Consider the following 17,946-nt stretch of genomic DNA (forward strand, 5'->3'; position numbering starts at 1 on the left):
GACTGCAAGCTTCCAGGCCAGAGACACAGGGAAGTAAGATCCCATGTCGTGCGACTCAGCCAAAAAGAATGCAACCCAACCACACAAGCAAAACCCAACGGTAAGCTTGCACACTCATAAGGAAATGCACTGGTGCTGGGGTTGCACCTTCTTGCCGCTCGGGTGACTCCAGCGCTGCGTGACCCACTGCCACACACTGCCTGGATTACACGCAGCGCGCAGCACACACAGCCCACGCAAGGGGAGGAAACCGCCCGGCAGGATGAAGGGCCAACGAACCACCCTGGGAAGCTCCGGGCACCGGCTACGGGGCAGGGGCAGGGGCGTTCAGAGCCCGTAGAGAGGAAGGGTACTTCAGGTTCCAGGCAGCTGCACATTCTTCAAGCAACTTAAGCTTTTAGGAACTCATGTATAGTGAGTTCATTAAATGACTTCTAAGGTCCATGTCAACTCTAGATCAGACCCTAAGAGAAAACACAAGGAAGCCAACATTTCAGAGCCCTGTTAAGTCCAGGAAAATCTGAAATGCTACAACTGTAATGGTGGGGCTTCCTGGTGGGCCAGCGCGTCAGGCCTTCCTTCCAGTGCCAGGGGCGCAGGGTCATCCCCAGCCCAGGAGCCAAGATCCCACACACCTTGAGGCCAAAAAATCATAAAACAACTTCAATATAGTAAGAAATTCAATGAAGACTTTAAAGAGAGTCCACTTAAAAAACTTTAACAAAAACCATCCATGGTGTCAGAACTGTTCCCAGTCAACGTGGAACTAAAGGCCATCATTATAATGGACAAGAAGACTTAAACTGTCTATGTCCTTGCAGAGCTGACAGAGCTTCTGAAGCTTTTTCACAGCTACATTTCCTTACAGAAGACAAGACTGAGTTAGTACAAAAAGAAAACTCCAAACTGTCAGCTTCTGGTCCTCCGCTCCCCTTTAATATGGCATTTTGCACTATATACATTAATGAAAAGTTGAAACAAACAAAAAGAACTTTAGTCAAACTCCCCTTCCTCCTCCAGCTTTATTGGATAGTTTAAAATTACATTTCTATTTTCTAGGACTTCAGTTGCTTTTTCCATCTGACTTTTAAAAACTGATTACAGCAAATGAAACACAGTTGTCTAAGTGATATAGTATACAAAAATAACATCTTGATTTCTGTGAAAATGCATTTCTCTGCAATTCCTGAATAGCTCCAAATTATGCTAACTCTGAGCATAGGTGTTTACTCTGGGTTTTAGGGTTAGTCTTTGAACACGTGTTCTACACCGTTGCCATCACCATCTATTTGCCCAGCATCGACGCTGCGGTGAGGCTGTTCCTGCTCAGGCTTTCATCCCGAGTGCTCGCGCACAGCCGTTAACACGCGTGTTTGTCTTTTTGTTGACTCCCACTCAGCTGTATGTTCTTTGTAGGGCCTGGTACAGATGTCACTTGATGTTATTTAATAGCTACTGAGGTCAGACAATCCAAGGCAGTCATTATGCTAAAATTAAAGTTATTTATGGAAGCTCACAGACACTTCCAGGATCGGTTTTACCTCCTACATGGGAACATATTCGAGAAACCCAGAACGGGCTTCCTGGTCTGACTCAACTCTTCCCATTCATCAATCCCTATTCACCAGTGGCGCGGAAAGGGGGTTCTTTAACAAAGCATTATACATTAACACCTCTACCAAACTAAACATAAACTTTTTTTTTTGTAGTTAAATGCAGAAAGTCGATTTTTTTTTCCACCCCTTTCCTCCTTTTACACAGCAAGTAAAGCTCACTGGCCTGGGAGGAGCCTCTGTCTGCCAACCTTTGGCCAGTGAAGAGGATTCAGAGAAAATAATACAACCATCAATCAGAAAAGGAGGGGCGACAAAGGAAAGCGATTAAGCTGTGGCCTCGATCGTGCATTCCCGTGCAAGGTGCCCTGACTCGCCACAGCGGTAACAGTTGACTTCACTCGTCTTGCTGCAGTTGATGGCGACGTGACCAGTTTCGCCACACCTAGGAGAGGAAATTAAGACAGCTTTCACAAGAGCGCTCAGAGAACGTCAGAGTGTACTGAGGGATCAGTTACTGCAAAACAAAAGGCGATGCTGAGTGAGGTATACACTGTGTTCCTCAGACAGTGAGTCTTATTAACCCCTCAATCAAGACCGAGGAGGAGGAACCCGACAGCAAAGCTACTCAACTGAGCAGTCCACAGCATAAAATCAAAAATCTTGCCACAGGAGATCATCCAACATCACCACCAAACACTGGCCAATATGGTTTATCTTTACACAAACAAACCCCTAAGATTTCACAAGTATGTGCATACCAAAACTTATGAAACCGCAGCTTTAACGTGTGCATATGTTACGTCAATTCACAAGCAGAGACTTCTGATTTCATGACAAAAGATGTGTGTGTGAATTACACCTACAAAACATACGCTTTGTCGTTTTCTACAAAGTCTCTGAAGGTGCCAAGCTATCACACCCTAACATTCTTTCCCACACGCAAACCCCTCGTGCGGTCAGAGCCATGTCAGGGCCGCAGTGCCCCCGGGGCCTCCCACGGAGGGCCAGCGCAGGCGCCCGCAGCCCCCGCAGCTCACCTGTAGCACTTCACTTTGGTGCAGTCTTTCTGGATGTGCCCGAACTCGCCGCAGGAGTAGCACTTCTGCTCGTCGGCGTGGTCGCAGTCGCGGGCCAGGTGGCCAGGCTTGCCGCAGTTGTAGCAGCACTGCTCCCGCTCCCGCTTGGGCTCCTTGCAGTCCTTGGCGATGTGGCCGCCTCGGCCGCAGTTATAGCAGGCTTCAGCAGTGGGGAAAGGGCAGAGCCAGACTGTAACGCCTCACAGGTGGCGCCAGGCTCCGCGCCGCACCCCGGGGGGAACCAGCTCCAGCACGCTCCCCTCGCCCGGCTCTGCAAGGCGGGAGAGGAAGGGTTAAACACTTACCATCCTCCTGAAGGTCACAGTCCTTGGCAAGGTGACCAGACTCTCCACAGCGATAACAGATGTCTGGAAGAGACGAGGAGACAAACTGGAAACCTATTTTGGACAGAGACAAAGCATGCGTGGCTAATTAGCCCAGTCTTGATACTCATGAATACTGAAGTACTTCAGAATTCTTTATTCGACAAAAATACCTCTATCCGAGGTAAAACCACCTCTGCCACGGCTTCTCATTCCACGACCGCGGCCTCCACCAGTGGGGCACTCCCGGGCCCAGTGGCCAGACCGTCCGCACTTGAAGCACTCGTTGCTGCTCATGGCTGCAGTCAGATCTTCAAAACATTAGAAACGACATTATGAAGCCACTCAACAGCACTTACGGCTTTTATTCCCTGTTCAGTGTATTTCTGGATAGTTATTCTTGAGGAACAAAAGCCAACCAATATACTGCTTAGAAAAACAGTCAGATAACTACACACTTAGGCATTATGATTATGAAATATATTAAAAATGAAACAAAAACACTTTGCATAATTGTTACGATTATGCACAGGCGTTAACCCAGTTACTAGGGGGACTTACAGGGTGAGTGTAAATGAATATCCGTCATTAGAGATTAAAACTTGATGGTGGGCAACTGAAAGTCACATACTGGTTATAAACCTGGAGCGACCCCGTGGATCTGCAGCATTGATTGAGAGCAGAGGTAAAACCCCCCTGAGCACCAGAGCACCCCACACGGCGCCTGATGACACCGCAGCCCTGCCTGCCTGCCGACTGAGCACTCGAGGGCAGACGTGCTCGAGAGGCGCAGCAAATGCTGGCTCGAGAGGTGCGGTTTGTTAAAAGCAGTAGAGAAACGACAAAGAGAAACACCGAAGTCAAGTCCTGGTAGCACTGGGCCATCGCCCCCTCTTCTAGATTCTCCCATTTCCAAATTTTCTTCTGCAATTTTACATCTAAAACAAGGTTAACTTGGAATTTCACAGTAGACTCCTTTATTGGGTATTGTTTCAAAATAAAAGCGAAACTCCAACTAAAGCAAATGCATTTTATACTTCTTACGTAACAACCTAAAAATAAGCAGGGGCTATTCCTAGAAAAGAATGGAGAACAGAATGGAACGTTGCAGGACCAACTCCCATGAAGCTGGCCTTTAAAAAACTAGCTAAAAACAGTGTGACCTTTACCTCTCCACACGTCCCTGCATCTAACATGCTTTGCCCTTAATTCCAGTGTCAAATGGTGCACAAAGTTTTTAACTTGATGGAACAAAACCTAGTGACTAAAATTATGCTCAAGTTTAGTTTCAAAAGTTTCCACTGTCAAACATCCAAAAGACTCATACCTGTCCCATGCATCTGAAATCAGAGCCGGGATAAATCTTCAGAGGACACTGTCTGCCAACTCGCACACTCGCCCTGCACACTCATCCCCAACAGCAGAGGGACAGCGCGCTTGAGCAGGGCGCCCACACTCCACGCTGTCCCAAGGTACATTTCCGCTCAGAAGAAACCAGTCCGTGACGATTAAAAAGGCATTTGGCAAAATTACATCTGCTTTCCTATATGGGTGCTGGCATTTTAAGTCAAGTAGAGGGCTGGTTTCCAGAGAAAACACTAGAGATTAAAAAGTGAGCAGCACATAAAACAATCACAGGAAAAGTGCTTACGGCACTTCGTCCTCCCCTCACTCCCACTTCCATTCTGCATCTTCTCTGGTTTGCTGAGGACCAATCTGAGTACAGATGGACTTCCCAGGTGGCCCAGTGCTAACAAACCCACCTGCCAATGCAGGAGACGCAAGGGACACAGGTTCACTTCCTGGGTTGGGAAGATCCCCTGGAGTAGGAAATAGCAAGCCAGTCCAGCATTCTTGCCTCAAAGTGCCATGGACAGAGGAGGCGGTGGGCTACTCTCCACAGGGTCAGAGAGTCAGACGCCACTGAGCACGCACGCACGCCTGAGCACTGTGACTCCTGGTCCCAAGGGTTCTTTCCTTTCACAAGGCAGTCCAGGCAATCTGACAGGCTCTGAGCATTTTATAACTTTTTATTTCAACGAGATATTTATCTTTCAGAAAAATGACAACCCAGTTTCAACATGCATTTTCAAAGCCAAAGTAAATGAGAGTTCTGGGCAATCTCCCTTTTACACTGCTGCTTTAGAAACACCTCTTGCTTACTTCACAATGGTGAAGCATAGGGGAGACACATTATAACGAATCATCACATGTTTATCAGTGGAAGAACGTTAACAGTGAAAATGTTAGGGTTACTTCCAGCCTACAGATAATAGGTAAAAAATTTAGCTTCCTAAGAAGTGATTAACCCACGTGTGGATTTTTCATGAACTGTTTCTTCCTCTTTGGCCAAGCCAATCTCAGTGAGCTGTTCCATATTTTTACTTGAGAGCTCTTAGGTAATGACCATTCATCCACCTGACTGCCACTGTTTTAGAGGCACACTACCTACCCTAGGAGACAGGCTGCTGTCCTAGGACTCACCTCACACACGAACATATTAAGTCTTTAGAGAGTTTCATGCCGTTCCTTAGGAAAACTAGAGGCAGTAAGGGAAGACGGCGCTGTGAATTAATTCCGGCTCCACGATTCCCACTGCTCTTGGCTGGGAGTCTTGCTGCACTGTCTGCCTCCGCCTCTCGCACCTGTCACAACGTTTTCCAACCTTCAAGGGCCAACTCAAATAAATGCCAGCTCTATAACAGAACCTGACCACATCACCAGCCTGGAACTCTTTTTCCTGCTAAGACTCAGGGCACTGTGCCTGGTCTACTGTTTTTCTTTTTATCATACTCCTTGAGGCTACAGACCAAGGTATCCACCTTTGAATGATACCCCATACAATCACCCTTTTAGTAGCAGTTATGTATCTCGGGATTTGAACGCTGAGGTTTTTTTTGGGGGGGGGGGGGGGAGGGGGGACCAATAGTCATTTGCTGAATGAAATAAACTTGTGTTTCTTGTATAGACCCAACCCAATCCAGTAATTACTGACCAAAAAAAAAAAAACCACCTAAATTTTTGCAATCAGATGAGCTGCTGCACTATGCATTTAAAAGAATGACGATGGAAATTCCCTGGTGGTCCAGCAGCTAGGACTCAGCACGTTCACTGCCAGGGTACAGGTTCAATTCCCGGTCAAGAGACTAAGATCCCACAAGCAATGCAGTATGGCCAAAAGACAAAGAGTAACAATGAATTTTACATCCTCATTAAGGACTGACTACAATCTAGATTCAGTATGCGTTTCAGATTGTCTGTTACAATCCCCATATGTAACAGAAATTTTCACCCCAGGTCACTAAGAAGTCAGTAGCCAAGCCAGGACCTCTGCTTGCCACCCAGACTCTTATTACTCCAAGGATTCAACAAGATCCCAGTAATCTTCTATGGAATGCTGCAAAACATACATATACTAATTTAAAAAGCAAATACTGTGTTTTCACTGTCCCTTGGCAGTAAGAGAGCATATTTTCCTTCTCGCTGCTACAATCACTGCTGCTATCTACCCCCATGTATTCTCACAATGTAAAAAGATTTGGGAACCACAGGGTTAACCACTTAACTACTCGCCGTGTTGCCTAAGGACACCTGACACCCCTCCAGGCGACACCTGACACCCCTCCTGTCCTGGTCCGTAGCCAGAATCCTTACCAGGTGCCTTGTGCTCAGCACATGCTCAACTAAACTTCTAAGGGCTGATGGCTGCTGCTCACAGTTCCTCTCCTCTCCACACTTTCCCTGCTGAGGTTCAAGTGCAGACAGGCAGAACTCACTCTAAGGAGTTCCCCAGCAGCCCGCTGGTCAGGATGCCGGGCTTTCACTGCCAGGGCCCGGTTCTTTCTCTGCTCGGGGATTTAGCCCACGAGCCTCGCAACACGGCCAATCTACAAAGCAGGCTTAGAGCAGGCCTAACTCCGCTTACACTCCAGTCTCTCGGCCTATAACCTTCCTTCTTGAGAAGCAAAAGGGTCACTTCCAAATGAGCTCCCATTTCCCTAGGAAGCAGCATATTTCCCTTCAGCCACAGCGAACTCAATTTTTATGACACAAGCCACACTTAAGATGTGGCAGGGCCCAGGGCACGCCTGGCGCAGTCAAAAGTGCGACCTGAGAAGGGCCACGTGAGCTGAACTGGGAGGTCCGACTATTCCGATTCTGCATTCATCTAGGCTGTGAGGCTTCACTCCTGCAACTAGTACCGAAACACTAACAGTTACACAGAGTTGTCTTCACTGAGGTAAATCTACCACATTTTTGATACTAATAACAAAGCCAATAAACTGCTTTGATTAAACCTAACAGCACCTGGCCAACACGAACAGTGAGTCCCAATGAGTAGGAGCCAGTAACAGTCCATAAACACATCTAAAATAAGCAGCAGCCAAGGGCGTCCGTGGCTGAGGAGCACGGGTGAGGCCGCTCTCCTGACACAGCTCTGCTGCTCCCTATCTGCGGTATCTCCACTCATCATCCCCAAGCCCACAGAGGGCCCTCTGCCCTCTGAATGCACTCACCCATCATTACACTCCACTAAGCCAGTTCCAACGTGGTACCCAAACACTTCAGTGTGAAGTAAAAATAAAGGAAGCAAGTGAAATTGTGTAGTGCCTGCATTCTGCCCAGAAGAATGCAGAACAGAGAACAATACTAGGAGCAGTTCTGGCTTATCCTGCATTTGCTGTGTGATCTTGTTACTTACACCCATTTCCGCATATCTGGAAAGGTTTTAATTAGTAGCTAAATATCTACTATGAGTCAAGAACTAACATACATATTATCTATAATCCCTGCAACTTTGCAAGTTATGTATCCTTGTTCCCATTTCACTGATAAGGAAACTGAGGATCTGAGACCAAGTAACTTACCCAAGGCCACACAACTAGAAAGTTCGAGTCAGGATTTCAACTGTGAGCTCCAAGTCCTCTGCGGAGGCTTTTGTTAGGATTAAGTGATAAAGTTCATGAAAATGCTATCAGAAAAGTATACCAAATTAGAGAACTCAAAATAAAATAGAACTGATACGTTTTTAAAAACCCACGCCCATGAAATAATTTAGCCATCTTAGATTTTAACCTCCCTCAAAGCAGAATTTAGGAGTGGCTGCTGCTGCTGCTAAGTTGCTTCAGTTGTGTCCGATTCTGTGCAGCCCCATAGACGGCAGCCCACCAGGCTCCCCCGTCCCTGGGATTCTCCAGGCAAGAATAGGAGTGGCAAAGACTGGCAACCTGACCTCATCTGCAATTAACAAGCCACTCCAAGTGAACACCATACTGCATGTTCAGTCCCCTTTAATAGAGCCCACCCACTCACAATGTGAATGCTGGTGGCTATCTTTACTGAATTAGACCAGCATCTTTTTAACATGAAAATGGTGCACACTTTGCTGGAGTCTCTCAAGACCATGCCTTGACTGCAGTAGCATCTGCCACTGCCAGCTAGGAGTTCTAAAGCCTGCCAACACAGAAAGGGTGCTCCACAGAGCAGGCCAGGAGGCCTTGGCACCAGTCTTTTGCTCTCCACTTACTGTCAGATGGCTAGGAAAAGGAAAGAGGCCAACCATTTTTTAAAAAAGAAACTCATTCCTGCAGGCGCGGGAGGAGGGAAGCAGAATCTCTCTCATGGTCAAGCATTTGGACAAGAGACCAATCCCCTCAAGTAGTTAAAACTGTGGTTCTCTTGTCTTTAAGCTTTCCATGTAGATGCCACATACTTTAATTAAGATTTCAAGAAAAGCAAAAAGAATCCTCATCTATAGTACCTTAAAAAGAGATTCTGCCTGTTCCAGATGTTCAAATCTAAGTGTCATAAATGCCCCTTAAACTGCACGTTTAAAATGCCTAGTTTGTTGTCAACAGGGAAAGGACCGTGGACCTTTGGTTGCTAAGAAAAACTTAACCCAAGTTCTCTGTGACATATTAGGTAACTACATAAATATATACCTTGTTGCTTTTTTTAATTGTTGCCAAGAGTTACAACTTGGAAAAAACTTTAAGTTCTTTATTCGCCCTTGGGAATATAATAAATTATCCCTTTTATATTCCAGTACATAGAGCTCCTCCTAAACAAGAATCAGGTTCAACAAACTAAAACAGCATCAAACTATGAACGTGGCACTTCGTAGGTATTTGATTAAGCCATGACCACATGAATTTTTAAGTATTTGAAAGTAATTGCTTTGCAGAGAGGGAAAAAGTCTTAAGAGGTAGGAATAACCTCTTATTCATCTCCTTAAGACCCTCAAAACCTTACATTCAACTAATAGGGGTTGAGGAAAAGAATAAAAAGTTGTTAATTTAAATTAAGGTTAACTCACTGAGGCAGAAATTAACTAGTTATGTTTCTCTCCAAAAGTGAGTCAAACAACAATAAAAAAGGGAAAAAATCTTTTCTTAAAAACTTGTCTTTTGGGGGTACAAAATAAGGACGAAAATCAATCCTCCTGAAAAGAAAAAAGAAGGGGGGGAGGGAAGGCAAGCTAATCCAGACTCTTCACTTATTTACCTTATACTTTTCGTGGGTCCTCCTGAACAATGCCTGAAACATACTATCTGAAATCACAGATGCAAACCAACCAAGGTTTGCTTTTCCTAGGACCCCCAGGACCAGATGCAGTCACTTCCTCTGGAAGTGTCCTGTGGCTGAGGCCATGTGGTTAACATGTGGCAACAGGCACAAGCCTTATCCATAATAAAATCAACACCCGAACTCAAATGTGGGCCATTAAGCCTTTACTAAAATAGGTTTTCACGTTTGGAAAAACCAAACGGAGGCTGGTTAACTCATCTTCTCGCCTCGTTTTAAAATTGCATTCATCTACCCGGGAGATGATGCAAAGGTTACTGCCGCTGCCATGATTTTGGAAGTTTGGCCGATTCATGTGTTTTGCCGATAATGGGGTTTTTTCTAGAGGCCTCTGGAACTTAAAGTAATGCTGATTCAAGGAAAACGAACCTTATCTGCCCTTTCCCGAAGTGCAACCTAAGACCAGTAGCTTAGCACGTCCATGACGATAAAAATCCAAGAATCCTGAAGCTGCTGTGGAGCACCGAGACCCGGAGCCGCACGAGCTTTCCAGGGGGGTGTCCCCCACCCTGAGCGGACAGCTCTTCCAAGGCCCCCTCCTGGCCCGAAGAGCCCTTTGGCACGTGGCCCGCGAGGCCCGGCCCCTGCCCCCCGCCGCCCCGCGCCCTCCCCACACGGCCCCTTCCCCGCACCTTCCCGCCAAGCCACCCCCGCCCCCGGAGCCCCCGCCTCAGTCCCAAGGACGCGCGGCCTCGTACGCCGCGGGGCTGCGGCCCGGGCGCGGCCGGGTCCCGGAGGCCCCAGCGAGGCGGCCCCGCGTCCCGGGCGGCGGGCAGAGCGCGGGGGCAGCCGGCCGTGGGGCGCAGGCCAGGCCCGGGCCGCGGCGGCCTGCTTCCCGCCTGACGCAGCAGCGGAGCAGGCCGGAGCGCGGCCGCCATCGCCGCCGCCCGGGCCCGGCCCTCCGCCCGCGGCACCCCACCCCCACCCCCACCCCCGCGCCGCGGTCCCCGGCTCGCTCGCGGCCTCACCTTCCGCGTCGCAGGGGCCCGCAGCGGCCGAGACTCAAGCGCAGACCGGGAGGGCAGCTCGTGAAGCGGCGGCTGTTTATTTTCAGGGACCCTGCCTGCGCCACACGCGGGTCTGCACACGGCCCCGCACACGCCGCTGCGCACGGCTCGCCGCCGCCTCGCCCACGCGGCCAATCAGCGTACGGCGCTCGGCCGTCCAATCAGGGCCGCCCGCGAGACGGGCCGCCGCGCCCGACGCGGCGCTGGGGGCGGGGCTCTCCCCGCCGCGCGCGGCCCTTCCCGCCGGGCCTTGCGCGCGGCCTTCCCGCCTCGAGGCCGGGCCCGGCCCTGTGAGGGCGGTCGGAGTTCCGGCTCGACGACCCTCCTGGAGGCGGTGGCGGCGGCGGCGGCCAGGGGCTCCGGGAGCGGCTTTCTGTGCTCGTGGGGTCCGGAGGCCTCCTCCCGGGGCCGGGCTCAGCGCCGCCGGAGCCGGGCCCCGCTTCCGGGGCCTGTCGGCTAGGGGGAGCCGGGCTGCCGGTCCCGCCTCACAGCCCCTCCGGGATAAACGTCCCGCCCCAGGGAGCGGGCGCGGGGGAGGCACCGCCGCCCCAACACCCCTTGTCATCGGGGAGCACGTGACGCGTGACGGCCCCCGCGGCCGGAGGGCCACTGCGCCCGGGGTGTCACCGTCCCTGCAGGCCTTCAGGTTTTCTCCAAGAGACACTGAATGTAGCGCAGACACGCTGTCACGGTGAAACCAAGTGAAACTGTTCGATGTAAACTAAGCAGCTACAGACCTTGGTGTCTCATTTTGGAAAGGCTTTCATTAAAAACATGAGGAGAAAAATTTGGAAGAGTTCCCAGTCTCTTGAAGCCTGAAAAGGCCCTAAAATGACCACAGCCTGAGGTCTGGAGGTCTGCCTGCGGCCCGGGTTGGCCGTTACAGCCGGGAGTGTACTTTTCATTCTTTTAATGACTGTCTTGGAAAGCGAGCGCTTGTGTCTATTCAGATGTTAAATTGGGGTGACCAGTCCTTGTTTGCAAGAGAGTTCCATCCGCAGGTGACGACAGACTTGAGCTGTTCATTTGCCCCCAGTTGCGCCTCACTGAATCCTAGCGTCGCGGCTCTAAGGCTTCTAACAGCACGTGGTGAGGAGGTAGAGCAACAGTGTGGTTAAGAGCTCGGGTGTTGAGAGGCTTAAACCTGCTTCCAGTCGATCACTGCAAAGCACTTAGCAGAGCTGGGAGCAATTATTGGAGTGGATGGACTACTTTAAGGACCCATGATTTTAACTTGTGTTAATCAAGACAAAGTTAAAATATTTTAAAATTCACTGAAAATGTCCAATGTCTAGTAACGATTGAACTGCCTAGCACTTTCTGCACTGAGTTACCCATAATGCAGTGGTACTATGTGCTTACATAGTTTTATGACCAAGCAGCTTGCACAGCTTCGTCGTTTCCCCTCCGTAATGGATTCCTCTTTATAATATCTTGAGGGAAGCTGTAGTGTGGAACCCTAGTGACACTTAGCTAGTGATTTCCTAAGGCCCAACAGTGAGTCAGTGCGACACAGGAGGCTTTGTAGGAAGTCCAGCCTGGGTACCTCCATGCCACACTAGGAGAAGTCCAGCCTGGGTGCCTCCATGCCACACTAGGAGATGAGTTAAAATTGTCACAGGAACCAGAAATTAGTATTTTCTGACTCGATTTTGGTTTACCATTCCAACCAAAGTGCTGCATAAAATATTCATTACACAAGGACTGAACGTTCCTAATTTTTTTTTTAAAGGTGGGTGTGAAATAAAGATACTGGACATAATGTTCTTCTACACATTTTAGAAGACTTAAGAGGAGACATCACGTGGCCTTTGCTCTTTGGCTCTGGGAGGAGCAGCTAATGGCTCTTTTCTACCTGGCATCCAGCTTTCTGTAATGATGATTTTTAATAGAGCCAGTCTGGTCTTAAGTCATTCTGACTGTTGCCGAGAAGGTCTGGGATGAAGTGAGTATTGCATGGATATGCCCCTGGGTACAGCTGTTCATTAGTGATGTTTGAAAACAAAGGAAAGAAAAGGCTACCCCACTTAAGAGATAAACTGCCACCTGTACTTGAAGAGTTTTCTGTATTTCCCTCCCCTGGAAATCTGCTTTATCCCCACCTGCCCTCCCATGTCCAGTCTTCCCCAAGGTATTGTGCTCATCTCTGCAGGGGTTACACAGGTGAGTTAAGACAGACCGTGCCCTTGAAGATCTCGCAGGATGACAAGGGCCAAAAGAAAGTATTAAGTGTCCTCAGAGAGGGCCAGCTAAGACGCTGTGATTCAGCATGATTCAGGGTTCCTTCAGATGAATGCCAGTAAAGCAGCAATAACTGCCAACTGCTCGTTTCCGCTTAAAATGCCCAACTGCTCCTAGCACAAGCCCTAGATCCTGTGGTTAAATGGAGATGATACTGTGTCTGTCCTTCTAAAGCCTTCCATGTCTTGTTTTCCCTGCCAACAGGGAAACAGTCTCTGACTTTACTTGAAGTATGCAGCTAAGGTTGAGGAGAATGAATTGTTCCCACCTCTCAGCTTTTGATCCTGAAATAGGAATTAGTTATATAGTACTAATCATACCTAATAGTTAACATAGAGAGTTCTTATAACGTGTGGATGTGGATGCTTGCTAAGTCACTTCACTCATGTCCAGACTCTTTGCGACCCTATGCACTGTGGCCCACCAGACTCCTTTGTCCATGGAATTCTCCAGGCAAGAATACTGGAGTGGGGTTGCCATGCCTTCCTCAAGGGGATCTTCCCAACCCAGGTATCAAACACATGTCTCTTATGTCTCCTGCATTGGCAGGCAGGTAATTTATCACTCATGCCCCTTGAGAAGCCCCTGTTATAGCAACAGTGCCTGGCATAAAGTAATTCCTTATAAAGTATTATCAATCAGTATTGTTATTATCATTATTTATTGAGTACTTACTCTATGCCAGGCATTGTTTATAACCTCTGTAATTTTTCACAAAACCCCCTGGAGATAAGTACTTTTATTATCCCTATGGGGAAATTAGTCCAGAGAATATAATCTGAGCAAGGGCACAGAGCAAATAAATAACTGGGCTGCCTTCAAACAGAGGCAGCCGGAGTGCTTCACACAAAGCTCCTGGCCTCCACAGTTACTGAGACCTAATCCTACAATTTCCCATAGACTTCTTAAAGTGACAGAGCAGGGAAGGACAGCTGATGACAAGGAAAATATGAAATGCTGACTAATAGTTTAGTCAGCTTTCCATTGGTTGGCTTCCTCCTCTGTGACCTTAGCAATGACACGATCTCTACTTCTGCAAAGTAACTGGTAAAAGAAAAACTTTATTTGCAAATAAGTTTTAAAAGTTTCAAGATAAAACCTCCATTGTTTTTTTTTTCTTCCTAAAAGAAAAGTAGATGCAGTTACTTAAAAAAAGTAATTTCATATCAATAAAGGACAGAAATGGTATGGACCTAACAGAAGCAGAAGACATTAAGAAGAGGTGGCAAAAATACACAGAACTATACATAAAAGATATCAATGACCCAGATAACCTCGATGGTGTGATCACTCACCTAGAACCAGACATCTTAGAGTGTGAAGTCAAGTGAAGTGGGCCTTAGGAAGCATCACGACAAACAAAGCTAGTGGAGGTGTTCCAGCTGAGCTATTTAAAATCCTAAATTCCAGCTGAGCTATTTCAAATCCTAAAAGATAATGCTGTTAAAACGCTGCACTCAATATGCGAGCAAATGTGGAAAACTCAGCCATGGCCACAGAGAAAAATATCAATAACCTCAGATATGCAGATGACACCACCCTTATGGCAGAAAGCAAAGAAGAGCTGAAGAGCCTCTTGATGAAAGTGAAAGAGGAGAGTGAAAAAGCTGGTTAAAAACTCAACATTCCAAAAACAAAGATCATGGCATCCGGTCCCATCACTTCATGGCAAATAGATGGGGAAACAGTGACAGACTTTATTTTGGGGGGCTCCAAAATCACTGCAGATGGTGACTGCAGCCATGATATCAAAAGATGCTTGCTCCTTGGAAGAAAAGCTATGACCAACCTAGACAGCATATTAAAAAGCAGAGATGTTACTTTGTCGACAAAGGTCTGTCTGATCAAAGCTGTGGTTTCCCAGTAGTCATTATGGATGTGAGAGTTGGGCCATAAAGAAAGCTGAGCATCTAAGAATTGGTGCTTTAGAACTGTGGTGTTGGAGAAGACTCTTGAAAGTCCGTTGGACTGCAAGAAGGTCAAACCAGTCAGTCCTAAAGGAAATCAGTCCTGAATACTCACTGGAAGGACTGATGCTGAAGCTGAAACTCCATTACTTTGGCCTCCTAATGCAAAGAACTGACTCATTAGAAAAGACCCTGATGCTGGGCAAGATTGAAAGCAGGAGGAGAAGGGGATGACAGAGGATGAGATGGTTGGATGGCATCACCGACTCAATGGACATGGGTTTGGGTGAGCTCTTGGGAGCTGGCGATGGATGGGAGGCCTGGCCTGCTGCGGTCCACGGAGTCACAGCGAGTCGGACACGACTAAGTGACTGAACTGAATTTCGTATCAAGCATCTACATGATTTAGTTAAACTTTGAAATAGGGAGTGAATAGCAAGACAATGGTGTGTTTAAATTGCTTCCAAAGAGTATTGTACAGGATGTCTTCAGTTGTGTTTTGAGAGAGCGTTGTACAGCCTAAAACTGGATCATGCAGTTCTCATAATCTATAAAAATAATGCAAGTGATTTTTAAAGGTTAAATTTTAAAAGAACTACTATATAATTTGGAGAAGGAAATGGCAACCCACTCCAGTATTCTTGCCTGGGAAATCCCATGGATGGAGAAGCCTGGTGGGCTACAGTCCATGAGGTCTCAAAGTATCAGAGATGACTGAAGTGACTTAGTGCACACACACTAAATAATTGGCTAAATTAGGATAAAAAATCTAAAAGGACATTTAGCCTAATCTCAGAGTTTTAGTCTTCTCATTTTAAATTTAAATTGAAAGGAGACCAATAGAGTTGCACAGAGTTCCTGCAAGTATATTAATGATTTTTCAGTCATAAAAAAAGAATAAAATAATGCCATTTGCAGCAACATGGATGAATCCAGAGATTATCATATCAGTGAAGTCAGTCAGAAAGAGAAAGACAAATACCATATAATATCACTTATATGTAGAATTTAAAATATGATCTAAGTGAACTTATGTACAAAACAGACAGGCTCACAGACATTCAGAACAGACTTGTGGTTGCCAGTGGGAGGGGTTGAGGGAGGCGGACTGGGAGTTTGGGACGGCGGATGCAGACCAGAGCATGCAGAGTGGCCGACAGCAGGCCCTGCGGGCCCCCTGCACTGCCGGCGGGCTCTTCACGGCGGGGGCCACCAGGGAGGCCCCCTGCGCAGCACAGAGAGCCGCAGTCAGCATCCTGCGATGAGCCGCGATGGACAGGAACACGAGAAGGAGTGCGTGTGTGATGGGGTCACCGCCCCGTACAGCCGGAGCTAACACAACCTGGGAATCAGCTACACTTCCGTAAGATACATTTTTAATGTGAAAAAAACTAATTAAAAATTTTTTTGTGCGGTCATACCCACACCATGTAGGATTTTAGCTCCCAGACCAGGAATCAAACCCAGGCCCGTTGCTTTGGAAGCATGGAGTCGTAACTACTGGACCACCAGTTCAGTTCAGTTCAGTCGCTCAGTCGTGTCCGACTCTTTGCGACCCCATGAATCGCAGCACGCCAGGCTTCCCTGTCCATCACCAACTCCCGGAGTTCACTCAGATTCACGTCCATCGAGTCAGTGATGCCATCCAGCCATCTCATCCTCTGTCGTCCCCTTCTCCTCCTGCCCGCAGTCCCTCCCAGCATCAGAGTCTTTTCCAATGAGTCAACTCTTCGCATGAGGTGGCCAAAGTATTGGAGTTTCAGCTTTAGCATCAGTCCTTTCAATGAACACCCAGGACTGATCTCCTTTAGGATGGACTGGTTGGATCTCCTTGCAGTCCAAGGGACTCTCAAGAGTCTTATCCAACACCACAGTTCAAAAGCATCAACTCTTCAGCGTATATGATGTTATTGATATTTCTCCCTGCAATCTTAATTCCAGCTTGTGCTTCATCCAGCCCAGCATTTCACATGATGTGCTCTGCCTATAAGTTAAATAAGCAGGGTGACAATATACAGCCTTGATGTACTCCTTTCCCAGTTTGAAACCAGTCCTTTGTTCCATGTCTGGTTCTAACTGTTGCTTTTTGACCTACATACAGATTTCTCAGGAGACAGGTAAGGTGGTCTAGTGTTCCCATCTCTTTAAGAATTTTCCAGTTTGTTGTGATCCACACAGTCAAAAGCTTTGGCGTAGTCAATGAAACAGAAGTAGATGTTTTTCTGGAATTCTCTTGCTTTTACTATGATCCAACGGATGTTGGCATTTTGATCTCTGGTTCCTCTGCCTTTTCTAAATCCAGCTTGAACATCTTGAAGTTTTTCGCTCACGTACTGTTGATGCCTGGCTTGGAGAAATTTGAGCATTACTTTGCTATCATGTGAAATGAGTGCAATTGTGTGGTAGTTTGAACATGCTTTGGCATTGCCTCTCTTTGGGACTGGAATGAAAACTGACCTTTTCCAGTCCTGCAGCCACTGCTGAGTTTTCCAGAATTGAGGGCATATTGAGTGCAGAACATTAACAGCATCATCTTTTAGGATTTTAAATAGCTCAGCTGGAATTCTATCACTTCCACTAGCTTTGTAATGATGTTCCTAAGGCCCACTTGACTTCACATTCCAGGATGTCTGGCTCTAGGTGAGTGATCACACCATCATGGTTATCTGGGTCATGAAGATCTTTTTTGTATAATTATTCTGTGTATTCTTGCGATTTCTCCTTAATATCTTCTGCTTCTGTTAGGTCCCTACCATTTCTGTCCTTTATTGTGCCCATCTTGGCCTGAAATGTTCCCTTGGTATCTCTTAATTTTCTTGAAGAGATCTCTGCTGCTGCTGCTGCTAAGTCGCTTCAGTCGTGTCTGACTCTGTGCGACCCCATAGCAGCAGCCCACCAGGCTCCACCGTTCCTGGGATTCTCCAGGCAAGAACACTGGAGTGGGTTGCCATTTGCTTCTCCATTGCGTGAAAGTGAAGTCGCTCAGTCGCAACCGACTCGTGGGGACCCCATGGACTGTAGCCCACCAGGCTCCTCCATCCATGGGATTTTCTAGGCAAGAGTACTGGAGTGGCTTGCCATTGCCTTCTCCAGAAGAGAGATCTCTAGTCTTTCTCATTCTATTGTTTTCCTCTATTTCTTTGCATTGATCACTTAGGAAGATCTTATCTCTCCTTGCTATTCTTTGGAACTCTGCATTCAGATGGATGTATCTTTCCTTTTCTCTTTCGCCTTTCACTTCCCTTCTTTTC

The 17,946-nt window shown here is 47.4% G+C and overlaps 1 protein-coding gene across 16 annotated transcripts in view; it reads right to left on the reverse strand.

Moving 5' to 3' along the window:
- Window positions 1-1,003: 1,003 nt before the first annotated feature.
- The window catches only part of CNBP (CCHC-type zinc finger nucleic acid binding protein), a 38,566-nt gene continuing 21,623 nt past the window's right edge, over window positions 1,004-17,946 (reverse strand). The window contains exons 1-5 of one of the 16 annotated variants that reach the window (XM_055558292.1): window positions 10,509-10,697; window positions 3,150-3,266; window positions 2,938-3,000; window positions 2,594-2,795; window positions 1,004-1,998 (exon numbers count right to left, since the gene is read on the reverse strand). In XM_055558292.1, the coding sequence (XP_055414267.1) occupies window positions 1,881-1,998; window positions 2,594-2,795; window positions 2,938-3,000; window positions 3,150-3,252 (486 nt within the window). In that variant the 5' untranslated portion in view covers window positions 3,253-3,266; window positions 10,509-10,697 and the 3' untranslated portion in view covers window positions 1,004-1,880. Of the gene's footprint in view, window positions 1,999-2,593; window positions 2,796-2,937; window positions 3,031-3,128; window positions 3,267-3,516; window positions 4,633-4,718; window positions 4,740-7,823; window positions 9,292-10,508; window positions 10,698-17,946 lie in introns of those variants that run through there. The other 15 variants (XM_055558289.1, XM_055558283.1, XM_055558290.1 and 12 more) reach the window with 15 other exon arrangements.

Source organism: Bubalus kerabau, chromosome 20 (assembly GCF_029407905.1).
Source record: "Bubalus kerabau isolate K-KA32 ecotype Philippines breed swamp buffalo chromosome 20, PCC_UOA_SB_1v2, whole genome shotgun sequence".
NCBI classification, from domain to species: domain Eukaryota; kingdom Metazoa; phylum Chordata; class Mammalia; order Artiodactyla; family Bovidae; genus Bubalus; species Bubalus kerabau.